Below are 16,404 nucleotides of genomic sequence, written 5' to 3'. Positions count from 1 at the left end.
TAAAATTTAGATGCTACAATATAGGTGGTAATACACTAATTTGGTTCTAAAACTCCAGCACAATCTTTTGTACTGTGCATGCCTTTTTAGAGACCAATTTAACAGGGAGAAACAACCAAGTTTTTACAAAATACACTATCACTTCAACTGCTCTAATGCAAAAGCTTGAAAAAATCCCGCTCCAGTGAAGCTCTTTAACATAAATTAAAAGAAAGGAATAAGAGAGTGGAGAGTCAGACTGAGGTGGAAGCAGTAAAGGCTTCTTCCAAATAATCAGGGAGACAGAACACAACAAACATTTTCAAAACAAAAATAAAAAAATAATACCCCACTATCCAAAATAATAATGAAAAAATAATATCAAAAAAGACTTCAGTTAAGCTAAAGAATCATTTTCTGTTTTCTTCCTAAATGTGGTTTTTAAGGCTTTGAACCCGTAAGTCAGACAGAAGGAAGACAGCTGAGTATCTGGGCACACGTGCTCTGGAGACCTACTTGTGTTTTTCCTCTTCACTCAGTGTCTCCCACTGTGCTTTAATTTGTGCTGTCACATCCTCCAAACCAGTCTTGGGATTCTCTGCGAGGAACTGAGTGCGGTGGTCTTGAATGAACAGGGCACAGGCTGACATGGGCTTCTTGACTGCTCGACTGCTAATTAAGTCATAGGCTGTAAGCTGCCCAGGCCTGTTATCAATAACATTTGATGTTCTGCTACCAGGACCAACACTGAGATTCTCTGGTTCAGGGTTTGGGTGACTATTAGTCACTTTACATGATAAGCTCTTTTGTGGCACTAAAATTTTCACAGGTTCGATATTCTCTCCCATTGAATTAAACACATTTCCCTTGCTCCAGTCGTCTACACAGATTTCCAGAGCTTTCTCAGGAAGTGTTTTTTTTCCATCTTCCCCATTTTCTCCTGTACCACTCCTGCCATTTTCTCCTTGGATATGCTCAATAGAACCTGCAGAATGAGTCTCACTGTGTTTACTCTGATTAGCCTCTGATGATAAATTATTCCTAGGGATATTTTGAAACGTGTCCTTATTAATGTGAGAATATTCACCACTAAAATGACCATCACAGTGACCTATATTTATCTGTTCGTTTAAATGATGGTCAGTGTTTTTTCTAGATTCATCATTTTGGAAGGGAATAGCCAAAGTATCAGCATTTGGGTATTTATTTCCGGATGATTCCATTTTATTAAAAAGCACATCTGTTTCTGTTGTTTCACTAATGACAACATTAGCTGAGGAAACATCTACTCTGTTATTTTCATAAGACTCTGTAGTGGGTAGTGGTCCATAACAGGTCATCAGCAGATTTTCAAGAGCAATTAAAACAGATTCCTAAAAATACAAATGAACAAATATTAGGAGGGAGACTGTGAAAAGGCACAATAACCAAAATAATAACAAAAATTAAACAACCAAGTCGTTTTAAGAAGGGAACAGTTGGGACTGCATACAGTTTTAGCATAATTACATACTGAACTTTATTTGAAAAAGATTACCTTATTCTGTAATAGCACTTGACTTTTATCTGGTGTTAGATTTATATCCACCTCAGCTGAAGGAACATCAATTTTCAGAAAGAAAATGGGGTACAAGCGGGTAGATTCCTTTAGGCACTTCAGGTTATAATAATGTCGGATTAACTAGAAATATATGCGATGAACAAAAGACAGAAATATCTTGTTACTGCCAGCTTTAAATAAGAACTCTAGCTCCAGGGATCTGATTCCCTCATCTGGCCCCAATAGGCACCAGGCACGTGCTACAGACAGACTTGCAGAACAAATATCCATACATATAAAAGAAAATTTAGAAAAAGAAAAACCCATTTAAAATATATGAAATTCCTAATCCAAGGGGTATTTTTTTCTTTCTGGAAGTGATTAATTACCTTTAGTATATCTTTTTGATGTACTGGTCGACTATTAATAAAGATGAAACTTCTCTCTGGGGTTGAAAGACTTGTGGAATTGTGGTCTGCATCATGCTTTGGAAATAATCCACGTAGGTGAATCTACAATTGTAATACACAAGTATAGAAGGTGTAACTTCAACAATAAAGTTCTAGTAGTCTGATTATATACAGTGTATTAGAAAGTATACAAAATAACACATGAGACTTATAACTTTAGGTCATATACATGCTGGTAAGCATGCCTTGAGAATTAATGTTGATAAACTACCGAAGAGTACTAAACCAGTAAGAGAAAATCTTATTAATGGCCCTCGCTTCACATTTTTAACTATCAGGACAAATACCCTTACCTTGTTTTATTTTAAAATGTCTTTCCTCATAACGTTGACTTCAACCCCTTTCCCTTACTGGCTGTTTGTCTTTTTCTCTTCAACTATTATTTCCCATGAAAAACAGCCATTTCTTTGTTTTTAATAATTTGAAGCTAATTGTACTGTGTTTTCATTGCTGTGTTTAAGAAAAAAATTCTTTACAGTGAATTAACCCCTTCATGTCTAAATACTGGTTGTATACAAGTTACTATTATTATTGCTCATGGAACTTCCCCACAGATTTGTGATTATTTACACACCTACTTTTCTTTAGTGTACAAATAATCAAGAGGAGGAAGAAACTGAAGGGTACCAGAAGGAAAGAGTGGTTTAAGGGATTAGAAGGCAGAATGTGTACCTGCTTCTATCTTGAGCTAATTAACATGACACAGAAAATTGTTAAGGATTTCATTCATAGTCCCCTTCTTCCCACTTTGCATTCATAGTGTGTGTGTGTGTGTGTGTGTGTGTGTGTGCAGATAATCTTATATGAAATAACTCAAACTTGATGTGCTATGAACCCAATGAGCAACTCTAATGGTAAACGTTAAGCTTAGGGTAAGGAGTAAGGTGCTATTTATAGCCAAGCAGTAACCATGACACTTGGTAACAACACAACCCGTAGGCTGTCACCTATGTCTATGGCCAGCCCTGCTCTTGCGAGTAAGTGCTTAAGGAGATGTAATACCAATTTAGAACACTAATACCAATTTTAGAACACTAAGTGCATTACTGTCACAGTGCCAACGTGTACCAATTTGGAAAAATAAATTAATAAATCTGGATAATCCATTACAAGATGATACCACTTAATTAACTGTAAAACTTCACAGCATTTATAAATGGCTGTATAATTTACCATGTAACATGAGACTCTTCTTTAAGCACCTGCTGGGTACCAGGAGAGTCTGCTTAGCCTCTGGAGGACTTACTGAGTGTTTGGATTAAAGAAAAGACATAGATGAGGAGAGAAAAGAGAGAAGAAAAGTGCCCCTGGTGCCCTAAAATGAAGGAGACCAGAGCCAGGGATTTCCTTTCATACACTCTGGTTGCAACGGTGTAACTATGAGACACTGAGCTTTAAAAATGAAGGCAATCTTAGAAAATAACAAACCACATTAAAGTTACATGGGAGAGTCAAGCAGGCCTGGTGCATACAATGTTATATAAATTAAATATCAGGTTACTTCATAAAAAAAGAGCAATAAACCCCCAAATCAGTTCCATAAGGAAACAATCTGATAGACTTTATGAGATTCTGTACCTCAACCTTAACCTAAAAAGAAAAATCCCCCTAAACACAATAAATTCCATCCTTTCAGCGGCTTCTCAAGTAGACCTCTTTCCTCTCCTCTGACTCCTGTACACACGAGTCTCTGCCAGGCATGGCGGGGCACACCTTCAGTGCAATCAGGAGGGCGGAGTTTTGACACCAGCCTAATGTTCACAGCAGTGAAGCAAGTTCCAGGCCATTGGAGCTACTTAGGGAGACCCTGCCTCAAAGAACAACAAACACCCAATAAACTGTCTTCCCTCTCAATAGCTAATGCAAGTCTTTTTTTTTTTTCTTTTGATTATGCAGGCCTGACATCAACAACGCCTTTAAGCGGCTTCCTCCTAAATGAACTGACTCCCTCCCTCTTCTGTGTCATGTCCTCCTCAGCATGATTACTGTGTTCTTTCATTTACTTTTACCCTTTAAGGACGATGGTCACTAAATTCCATCTTTAGGCCTCTTCTGCTCTGTAGTTAATCTGAATAATTTCAGTCTCATCCCTAGTTCCAACAGCTACCCACCACTGATACTAATATAGCAAAGTTGTAGTTATTTCTTGCATCAACTAGCTGCCACAAAATAAATTCACCACATTAAAATGTTGTAAGATATGTTACTTAGTTTTTACCCCACTGTCCAACTGGCAACTTTTGTATTCTTTACCATACTAGAGAGTCATAGTCTGTCAGACAAACCTATTCTTTAATTAGAACAATGTAAGCCTGACTGATCTACTTACCCTTGTCTCCCTCTCTTTCCAGTAAAGCTCTATAATATCATACGAACATATCTAAATTACATTTAAATACTAAAGGAGTCATTTAAATACTCTGTGGTCAAGACAGTAGAACAAGTTCATGTGGAAGTCCCTTCTCAAAAATGTAAACTACATCGAGGTGATTAAAAACCAATGTTTAATTTCAAAAGAACTATCAGCATAAACGACAGACAAAGGTTAAATTGTATGTGCAAACTGCATAATGGGGAATGCTGGCTGGAGGATGAGGCCTTACATGGTAATATCAGAGACAAGACGCCTCGTTTGGAAATTAAAATCTAGCAGAAGACTGAAATCAATCTTTCCACTTGGAACATGGAGCTCACATAACACCTCCCTGGAAGAAAACAAAATGACTTACATACTGTGACCACTGTCAATGGCTGCTTGCCATGTCACAGGAAGAATAAAGTCAACACCAGGCGAGGTCATGCTGCAGTCAGGGAGGAGTCTGGGAATTCTGGCAGGATGAGGCAGGAACTACTGAGGTAACACCTGGTTTCACACTGGGACTAGGGAAGAGGTGGGCGCTGTACTACAGGACAGAGTGCAAGCATGGAGAACAAGACAGAACAACACAAACAAACCGTGTCCCCGATCTGCTACATTAAAGTTTCTAGCCACATAAAATAGTGGAGAATAAAACTCCTCTTTCAGAAAAATTGAAATGACAGAACCTCGGAAATGACTCTGGAATTGAGTGTTGTAGCATGGAATTTAAACCAAGCAAATAGCACTAATTGTATCAGAAAATAAGCGAGCAAGCAGGATGGCTCTGAATAAAGCTTAAAAAAATGAAAATATATTCCAAGTTCTGAAAAAATACAGTTTGAGGAATAAAAATCAGGTAGTAATAAGACATTCCCTCACCTTGGAGTAGAGCTAAAAGTATCAATGAGAAGACAGATGTCAAGAAGGACAACCTGACAACCTATCAAAAGATGTCACACCAGGGGCTCATATGGCACCATCACCCATAACAAAGATTCTTCCTAGAACCAAAGACCTACAAAGGAGACCCTTATCACAAAGAAAAGAGATATATAGATACTCTGTATTCAATGTTCCCAATGGCCAACAACCTGTCATTCCAGTCCAAAAGGGAAAACAGGATGGGCAAATATTACAATCAAAGATAAGTTCTGGGGGACAGAATAAAGAGAGAGGTCATAGCCAGTAGCAGTGGGGGAAAATAGGATTGATTTTGACCAAGAATGAGAAAACACTCACGGAAACTCTGACATTAGAAGAGTCAAGAATAGAGCCAGAGTATGGTGTGCTGACGGACGGCTGGTGGAGCAGAAACACAGCAGCATGACACAAAGCAAGAATAGCAGAGATCTGACTGCGATTACTTCCAGACATTCCAACGTTAGCAGACATTCTTCAGCCCTTGAGCTAGAACATTGTTAACACATGTATTATACATTCTTCCATACAAAAATAAGCATGTGAAGAGAAAGCAAAATTCCTATTGTCTATGAGAGATTACCAGAAGTCTTTACATAAATTGGTCTGCAAAACCAAGGGAAAAGAAAACAAACAAACAAAAAAATCCAAAAATAAAATTTAAAAAATTATCTGGTAATGTCTCAAAACAGAGTGAAAAATTTACTTACTGCAGGGGTGACTCATGTGAATCCCAGTCACATATCTAATCACAGGTAGTAAATGTCTAGACAACTGCTTTCCACACTTGAGTGTAAGGATTGGGTAAGAGTATAGATCTGCCTTAGTTGATCTAAGAACAGGCCTTTGACACTAATCCTAACAACTTCCATGCAATATCCAACACTCTTAGCCTACAGATCCTATTAGGATATCTGAAGTATCTAGAATACGAGCACACACACAAACAACCAAGTCCCAGGAAAATAAGGGAACCAAGGACAATTCAGATTTACCCAGGCTATTCCAACTCACCTACTATAAGCATCATGCACTAGAGAGCCAACAGGCTTAAAGTGTTCAGACAAATAGCAACGAATAAAGGGTCTCTTGTCTAAAGAAACTACATAGTGACAATGTATCACAAATCAATTACAATTAATTCAACTTTGTCTTTGAAATTAAAATAAAGGAAGGCAGGAAGAGAGAATGGAAGATCCCATGTGGACCTGATGGTGATGGATAAGTAGATTATGGATAGTTGGGTAGGGGGATGGATGGATAAGCAGATGATAGAGAGACAGGCAGGTAAGGATCACTCAACACAAACCTGATAGTCAACAGCAGGCATGAAGACACACTCCCAATTAAAATTTCCACAGAGCAAAAACACAGAGAATCAGAAGTATGGAACAAAAGGAAAATGGAGAGGGAACCAGAGATTTACAGTAACAAGACCTTCTAAGCAAAACAAAGCTTATCTCCAATGAAATAAAAATTGTTTAAGGAGCAAATACTTTAAAAACAAAACTTTATTCAGGGTTTTGAAAACACACACACACACACATACACACACACACACACACACACACACACACACACAAAGAAGCTATAAAAACATTTAAATAAAAATACTTTTAGAAGCTGAACTTGCCTTCTTATGTAATCAATACGAGTTTGAAGATATAGAGACATAGCGAGAATTACAGAACACATAGGAAGAGGGAAACAGTGAAAATAAGAGGAGGGTGGGTGAGACACAGAGAGAGAAACAGAGAGACGAGAGAGACAGAGGAGAGATAGGCAGGGGTGGGGGGACTGATAATGGGTAGAAGTATAAATCCTATGTGGCTAAGGAAAATGTGTCTCCAGATTGAAAGCATTATGTCCTTGGCACAGCAGTGAAACATAAATGATTATTATAAAACTTACAAGTAGGGGAAGTGGTGGGCAGATAGAAGGGGCAAACACTACTAAGAGGATATGAAAAAAGCCATATGGAAACAATTGTTCTATTAACTTATTTAAAACTTAATCTAAAATATAATCTTTGAAAGGAGACGCCCTCCATGGACATGGGTGATGTTTCCCAGAGGTCATGTATTATTAAAGTGTACCAGCTTTGGGACACCTTTCTACTGGTCAGGGAGGCCCCAGAGGCACCTGAACAACACGAATTATGCGGATTGTTCTGGGTTGCCCACCAGAATTCAGTGGTTATGATCCCAGGGCATAAAAATTAAGTTAGAGCTGAGCTACAAATTTCTTCCCTATTGTCCAGCTGCCATGGCGCCAGAATTGCTACATAGGTCGGGGTAGGGGTATTATTAACAGTCTTACTAAGCTGTGAATACTGCTAGCTATAACGATAACTTCAGAGGCAAGTGGTAAGATGGCAGAGCTGGAATTGAGGCAAGCAACCATTTTCTGATTATGTTTGAGGTCTGTTCTGTAAGAGGAAACTCATGCCTTGCTCTGTTAACCTGCTTAAGGGCCCTTGACTGGGAAATCATAGCAAAACTACTACAGTTTTGCTAAAAGGCCATGCTGTCAAACAGCTTTCTAATACTGTTTGTACTCCTGGATTGTGCTATATCTAGACATCAAAGAAGTTTATTACAGTGGGGTGTTAATGCAAAACTCCACAAAAACGACAAGAGTAAGTGCTGGTGTGGCGTTGGGCCTAAATGAAACTGCTGTTACACCCCACCAAGGCTCAGGGGCCATTACATAAGAGGAGGCAAAAAGAATGTCAGAATGAATACATGAAAAGGGGAGACAAAAAGACAAGTTCACTAACCATTAGAACCTTAGGAAACATAAGCGTTTACATGCAGTAGAACACATAAAACACAAATGAGGGGAAAACAACTCGAGTTTTGAGTAGCTGGTGGGAATATAACAAAGGACAATATATTCCATTAGTGGAGTGGGAAGATTCTCATTTGTGTGGCATAACAGAGAAAATGCTGGATCCCTAAGGGGAAATGCAAGCCTGGTGTAGGACCAGGCTTCGTACTGATTTGGTATACTTACAATCAATGTTTAGAGCAAAGGTGGAAACAGACAAGCACACAACATGTAACAAAACCCCAGGGCTGGGAACAGAAGGCCCGCCACTGGTGTGATGTGCTAGGTTAGACCCTGAGCTCTGAGAAAGAAAACTACATATGAAATATGTTAAAGCCAGGACTGGCAGCCCAAGCCTGCAACTGCAGATCCTAAAAGGATGGGGTAGGAGGACTGTAAGTTCAATACTACAGAGTTTAAACCTATGCTGGGCAACATAGCGAGACATGACTGAAAAATAAAAATGGGGGTGAGTGTGGGGGAAGGACTCAGAACATAGCTCAGTGTAATAGTGTCTGTCGCAAACACCAGGCTCCAGGTTCAATGCCCAGGACTATGTGTATATGTATGGATATGAATATGTGCACACGTGTGCACACACAGACACACACAGACACATAAACACAGACAAATATACACAGATACATACACACATACACATGTACACACAGACACAGACACACACACAAACACCCATACAGACACCCACACAGACACACATACACACACACACGCGCACACACACACAGCTGATGAAATTATGAAGGAGGAGCAAGTTAAGTTAGGTGGCATCATTTGGCAGTACAGAGCTAAATGTCCTATCTAAATCTGAAAGACCAACAGAAGGCAACCTGGGCATATATTCACAATCAGAAAGAGAAATAAAGGATAAATAATATCTACGTTTTTTTTGTTCTATAATGTAAAGAGAAAATTCTGAATTGAAAAATCATTTTTCAAAAAAAATCAACGTAAATAAAAAGGTAACCAAGGCCCCGAAGGTTGGCTTCACATTCTGCTGCTTGCCTTACGACACTTCTTACCACCAGTGAGAGTTTTGAAAGGTGAGCATTGCTGTTTACCTGAGAGTCTTCACAGTACCGCTCAACAGACTCCATGTTGCCCATGACAGCAGTTCCCAGAACCGACATTAGAGCCATCCTGTGATCTGGAACTCTACTTTTCTGCCAAATAACTGCCTAGGGACAAGGAAACATAGATGTGTTCTGGTACAATTAAGGTTTATATGAATTTGAAAACTTACAGCGTTTACATATTGAGCATTTACCCTCACTGTTTCTGTGTCATTCAGAAGGAACTCAGGAACTATGGTCTAAAAGAACAAACTCTGGTTCTACATTTTTAGCTGTACATGCAGAAATGTATAACCTTATCAAGCCCCAGTCCTTTCCTTAAAATTTCACAAAATATTCTCCCTCTAACTCTTAGAATACATACTTCAAGGTATATTTACAATTAAGGTTTCTCCCTGGCCTCCCAGAATTGACAGCAATGCTATAAGATTATTGTAAATAGTTAGACTGTGAAGAGTTTGAAAGCAAAATGCACTTTAAAATGATGTTTTCGGGTACTTTTAATAAACAGAGAACTTATAATTGACTGAATCTCACATAAATAAATGCTACCTAGATCCATTTTACATGCTACATATTGCACATTGTAGGTAGATCAAGAGACATAATCAAGAGACTAGAACAAAGGTTGCTGTGTCCAATTAGAGTTGAAAACACTTGAGAAATTGTCAGTATAGAAAACATTCACCCGTCCCACAAATATTCACTCAGTCTCTTGCATGTCCTGATGAAAATATTTGAAGAACCTAAGAGAAAACATTATCAGCATCCTGGGGACAAGAAGAGGGGTAGGGAACAGGAAAGGTCACAGCGAATGAAGAGGAGAGACAGGACAGTGTCATGCACAGAAGAGTCTTCTATAGCAAGCAGTTCCTCCGAGGCAACCAAGATGCGACCACCATATTAAACAGTCAGGAGATTGGCCACAGTTCTAGAAGTACAAGCAGGTCCAAATGGCAGTAATTTGGGTAGTGGTCAAATAATAGGCTTGTGCATCTCTCTTAGGAGCTCTGAGTGATGTCTACTGGAAGCAGAGGGGTGACAAACTTGGCCTCCTGGCAGAGGGGTACACTGTACTGGCAAGTTGGTGTGGAGGCCTGAGGCATGTAAGTTCATCGTGTGTGTGTGTGTGTGTGTGTGTGTGTGTGTGTGAATGCACATGTGTGCTTGCTTGATGTAGTCTTTCATTTGTTTATGCCATCCAGAAAAACAGAACCAGTATCAGAAAAAGAAGTTGTTAATAAACCAGGCTGCTAAAACCATGTAAATAGGGGCTGGGGATTTAGCTCAGTGGTAGAGCGCTTGCCTAGGAAGCACAAGGCCCTGGGTTCGGTCCCCAGCTCCGAAAAAAAAAGACCAAAAAAAAAAAAAAAAAAAACCATGTAAATAAATTTTGCTTCGTAATCCAATGTAGAACTTTGACAACTCAATAAACCTGTACACTCTTTGGGAATTTTCTTTTTCTTCTGAAAATTGTTAAAAATGAAGGGAGAAGTCTACTACACATGGCGTCGGGATATACAAAGACAAGGAGGAAAAGAGAAAGGGAAAGAGAGGAGGAGTGAACCAAGCTGTGTACCAAAACAAGTCAGTCAGGAGTCCTTAGCAAAGGCCAGGGACCCATGTGGTCAGACCATCCTCCTGGTATTATGCACAGTAAAAGCAGAAGGGAAGGATGTGCTCGTCTGGACTCTCAAAGAAAAACCACACAGCAGACAAATGACTCAAGAGTATAAGGAAGGACCTGAGTGCATTCCAAGAGTTCTACTTACACGGTCGGATAATTACAACTAAGGCACCTCTGATCCATAAACTTAGGTATATTTTCATAATCATTCTGGATGTCTATTATCTTGAATAAATCAAAGCTCAAAGAAACCAACTTTCTTAAAGAAACAGACATTCAGTCATGGAACCAATTCTATTCCCCCTCCCTCCCTTTTGTCTCTAAACCTATTTTTTCATATTCCAACATTTATTTTCTAGTCAAAGAAAGCAGTAATTTAGGAACCAACTTGGATTTAAGGAGTTACAAAGAATCCTTCGAACAGCAAAGTGTTTGACTGACAAATGCATTTTTTGATAATTACCATGAGGCCATGTGATGTCCTGTGGAATTTCCAATTACTGTTTAAATTAATTTATAAAATAAATACAGGCAACACATTGCTGACTGATGGAACAATACACACAAAAGCATGACGGTACAGAGTAGGCTGGAAATAAAGTTAAATGTCCAAGAGCAAAACTGAACGGCTAACCACAGCATGACACATTTTCTGTTTCTTGTACATAATACTGGAAAAATCAATTAAGGACAAAACATACTCAGACATGGTTGTTTTGCAAGAGTGATTTAGTGAGATCTGAAGTTAGAAAAACAAACACAAACCATTGTTACAGTATTTATCCAAGGCAGAGAGTCCCAGCTCTCTGACAGTGAGCATGAGAAATGAGTAAAGTTCATTCATAAAATGCTCCCTGAGGTCTCTGGGAACTGTGGTTTCTGTTGGACTAGCTGTGGTATAGTTACTTTCCATTCTTGAAAATGTGGTTGACTACAAGCCCAGAAAAACATTTACAAAAGAATTATACTTCTAGTTTACCCATTTATTCATTTACTTATTGATTGTAAGGCAATTCCCTTGTAAGCTGTGACATTAAAACTGAGATAACAGAACCAACATACCAGTAGGAGGAAAAAAGACAGTGAAGTAAACTGAAGGATTTGAAAGAGATGTTATATGATGTGATGATTTCAAGTGTCGAAGGAAGTATTGGGGAGTCTTTCTGGACTTTGTCCTGAGAGGATGAAATGTCAGGAATCCTACACAGCAAACAGTACTGACTAGAACAGGTTTGTCGGGAAAGGAAAAATGATGCACTCAGTTTGTACAATGCTGTGTCCCTCATATCAAGGGCAGCGCTGAATTTCGTGGATGATCCACAAGGCAGTGGTTCTCAACCTGTGGGCCATGTCCCTTTTGAAAGATCATTCTAAGACCCCTGGAAAACACAGATATTTACATTACAATTCCTAACAGTAGCAAAATTACGGTTATGAAGTAGTGTCGAACATAGTTTTTATGGTTGGAGGGACACCACGACATGAGGAACTGTATTTAGTGGTCACAGCATTAGAAGGGTTGAAAACCAGTGCTCTAAGGAATTATCTATTGAGTTTTCTGGGGAAAGCACCCTGTTGGAGCTACAATTACCTGTGTCTTCACTGGTTAACACGCGGGTTCCCTGCACTGGCTGCACCTGCTGACAAGTACAGACTTTGCTATGTTGTTCGAGGAAATCTGAAGCGACCTTTGCTCCCTTCAAGTAGAACAGTTTTATGGCGCGATAGTTTGTTACACAGCCTGCTTACAGATTTGTGGCATCTGTACTACAATTTTAGAAAAAAATCATCAAACAGAAACGACTTATTCATGTCTTCATAATCACTACTCTCTTCATAAAATTGCCTGTTTTCACTGTCATATGAATGGAATCACACAATATGTAGTGTTTTATTAAGACCTTGCACGATGTTCTGAAATTTCACCAGTGGTGTACAACCCTATCCTTTTTCGATGGTTGAAGGGTATTCATGATACATGTCTGATGCATTTTTCATAAATGTATGGCTATTTGGGTTGTTTCCAGCTTGGACCATTATGAATGATGCCACTATAAACACTGAATTTTTCGTGCGGACATGTTTCATCTCTCCTGGACAAGTACGTAGGCCATAAGTGCTGGGTGATAAGGTATCTTTAGGCTGATGCTTCAGGGTTTCTACTACTGGGAAGAGACACCATGATCACAACTCTTATAATGGGAAATGTGCTTGGAGCTGGCTTACAGGTTCAGAGGTTTAGTCCATTATCTTTATGATGGGAACCATGGCAGTGAAGACAGACACGGTGCTGGAGAGGAAGCTGAATTTTCTACATCTGGATTGACAGGCAGCAGGAAAGGAGAGTGACACTGAGCCTAGCTTGGGCTTCTGAAACCCAAAGACCATCCAATGTGATGTACTTCCTGGAAGGGCGCATCCTCTCCAACAAGGTCCCACATCCTAATAGTGCCCATCCCCTGTGAACCAACGGGGACCATTTTCATTAAACCAGCACAGCTGACTAGCATATAATCTCTATGTGCATTAAGCTTCTAAAAAGACAAAGAGATGCCGGCAGCGGCTGCTGTTATAGGCACAGTGGTGACTTAAGGGAGAATATTCTAAAAAACAGAAAGTAGGGAGAAGATTCTAGACAGTCGGCAGCTGTACGGGAATGAATGCCCCACAGCAAACTCATGCAGGATGAGACGCTGGTCACAGAAGCGCACCCTTCACAGCTGCACCAGCTCTGGCCCTGGCACAGAGGAACTTCCTTCTCTGGTCTCCTCTTTCTCTGCTCTCATCCTCCCTTCCTTCTATCTGACACATGCTGGGCAACTGCTGAGTCTCGCCCTGCTCTCCCATCTACATAAAGTTACGAGGAAAGCATTTCCGTTGCCTGGGTCTGAAATGTAACTATGAGGCTGGGAGCCCACACTGTGGACCTTGGCTGCTCTGATGAAGAGCTACCTTGTGAATAAATCTTGGTTGCTGACTAATGCCAAGGTTCCTGTCTCACTGCCGGGCTTGCTGAAGTCAGTATATAAAAGGACTTTAGGAAACTGGTTTTAGAAAATCTGAGCAACACAAGAACAAGAAATATGTTCGTTTCTTCTTTACTGTGATGAGAACACTAACTACTGGAAGCTTGGGAGCGCTGAATCACAGGCAGTTACTATGAACTACATGTCCCAGCGAGGCAATCAATTTAGGGGCACTGCCCAAACTTACTATCATTTGGCCTAGCAATGAATAATGCAAACATCTGCCAGCAAGCAAAACTTCCAGGCTTGCCCAGAAAATACTTGTTTTCCAGCAGAATCCGTTATTGAAGAAGCTGAAAATATAATATATTCTTAATAAAAACGTTATTCCTGGATCGTCCACACTGCTCTTGAACAGCATAATCTTTTTACTTCCTCAAGAGCTCTGTATATCTTGCCCTTAGGCTGAAAGCTTAACATATTCTAAAAATACACACACACACACACACACACACACCTCCATATGTTTTCTATCTAGGTCACACAAAGCTGGAGCATCTGAGTGTGCCAAATGAGAATTGGACTCTGGGCAGTCTGATGACAGTGCAAAAGCACCATCAAGAATATATTATTACATGCACACCATCTGAAGACTGATTTAAGTTGGTCAGATAGATCCTGTCCCCAGCCCATTTCACTGATATATACTGTTTGAATAGGGAATGTGTATACACAAAAAAAAGTTACTAAAGAAGGGCACTGCTAATTCTCCCTGGAAATAGGCATCTCTTTCTATAATAAAAAATACACGCTACCAGTATGAAATTCAATCGCTATATTCAAGGAATTGATTTTTTATTATTTTTCACCGTGTGTGTGTGTGTGTGTGTGTGTGTGTGTGTGTGTGTGTGTGTGTGTGTGTGTATAGGGGGAGATGTGCGTGTCAGTGCAGGAGACTGTTGAGGCCAGAGGCACTGGAGGAGCTAGAGTGACAAGGCTCCCAGTGTGAATGCTAGGAAATGAACTCAGGGCCTCTGAAAGAGCAGCAAACCCTCTTAGCTACTGAGATAACTCCCTATCCCTAGTTGTTGTACTTGAAACAAAGATAACGCATCTAAAAGTGTGTGTTTAAGGCTATAGTCCTAAGTCTTTTTCTAAGATGAAAAAGAGAATTGGGAACTTTATGACACACTTATATTTCACATAATTTATTGTTCTTAATGTTAAAACTGTTAAAGATTTGAGTTTATTTTCTCTACCAGTAAAGGACAAAAATAATAATTAGAAATTTGTCTCAATGTATAAAAGGTATGTCTTTATATAGAAAATGAGGAAAGGGGAGTCAGACTTTTAAAAATTCATATAATTACTCAAAATTATAAACAAAGACTAATGTAGCCACATAAGGAGATACATGGAAATGCTTAATCATGAGGCTTAGTGACTTGCTTTTGAGACAATGCTTCCTGTTCTCACAGAACTCAGACTGGCTTCCAACTCACTACATAGACAAGGATGATTATGAACTTCTGACCTTCATGCTCCAAACATATAACACCATATCCAGGTTTTGAATGGTATCAGGGCTAGGGATCAACCTGAATTTTTTCTTCTCTGTACCACTCTTACTTCTCCATAACTCTGTAAATGAAGCTTAAAATGAAAAGACAAGCAAATATCTCTACAGTGTGGCTCTTCACTGTCTTGTGTTTCTTTTCTAATCAAGTGGTAAGGTATGGAACTAATACATAGAGCTAGCCTACAATTGATTAGGTTTTTGCCTCAGTCTACCTACTTAACAAAAACTTTCTACTTGAGAGGTAAAATTTTCACTTAAAAAGTATTATTTCACACAAAGGCAAAAGTAGTCTGGGACAGAACACTTCTGGTTTCAGGCTGTGCCCAGAACTGAATTGAACCTGTCCCACAGCTCCCTGCACCCAAATCCCCTCAGGGAGAGAGCTGAACTCCCAGAAGTACAGACAATCCTGAAAGCTCAGCGGAGACCCCCACTTCTGTCCACATCTGCTTATATTCCTGGCCAAAGAGGAACCTGCATAGTGGCCTCTGGATACAGGAATATAGGAGCAGTCAGCTGAAGGAACTGGTTTCTGCCTGCACCCAGAACTGAACTCAACCTGGCCACAGCTCCCTGCACCCAAATCACGTAGGGGAGAGAACTGGACCCTTGGAAGTGCAGGCAATTCTGAGAACTTAGAGGAGACAACTAGTTTCTGCCCACATTTCTGACACAAACCGCCTAGTGCCATCTGTGGCCTCTGGGCAGAGGGACATAGGAGCAGTCAGGGCCAGGAACCCTCTGGTTTCTGCCTGCCCTGAGAACTGAAAGCCAGTCCCAGGAGCATCTGCACACCTGAGAGCAGAGGGAAGACCAACTTTTCTGCTCCAAGACACTTGCCTGGTGGCCTCAGGACACACAAACCCAGGAGCAGCTCTCTGTTCCCAGGTCCAGCTGAAAGAAAACAGGTCTACCAGAGTGCTGACACACAGGCCTACAGGAGGGTCAAGTCACTGTCAGAGACAGCAAGACAAGCTAACACCAGAGGCCACCGTAGGGTGAGAGGCAGGCACAGGAACCTAAGCAACAGAAACCAATCCTAC

The 16,404-nt window shown here is 40.1% G+C and overlaps 1 protein-coding gene across 8 annotated transcripts in view; it reads right to left on the bottom strand.

Moving 5' to 3' along the window:
* Pms1 (PMS1 homolog 1, mismatch repair system component) overlaps nucleotides 1-16,404 on the bottom strand; it is a 110,833-nt gene that overhangs the window by 15,586 nt on the left and 78,843 nt on the right. For 6 of the 8 annotated variants that reach the window (XM_039084041.1, XM_039084044.2, XM_039084043.2 and 3 more), the window contains 4 exon segments: nucleotides 9,178-9,294; nucleotides 1,909-2,031; nucleotides 1,517-1,660; nucleotides 496-1,352 (listed from right to left, as the gene is read on the bottom strand). In XM_039084041.1, coding sequence (XP_038939969.1) covers nucleotides 496-1,352; nucleotides 1,517-1,660; nucleotides 1,909-2,031; nucleotides 9,178-9,294 — 1,241 coding nt within the window. 8 annotated transcript variants of the gene reach the window in all.

This window comes from Rattus norvegicus, chromosome 9 (assembly GCF_036323735.1).
Source record: "Rattus norvegicus strain BN/NHsdMcwi chromosome 9, GRCr8, whole genome shotgun sequence".
Lineage (NCBI taxonomy): Eukaryota > Metazoa > Chordata > Mammalia > Rodentia > Muridae > Rattus > Rattus norvegicus.
Note: the sequence above shows the minus strand (reverse complement) of the source record. Positions and strands in the feature narration are given on the sequence as shown.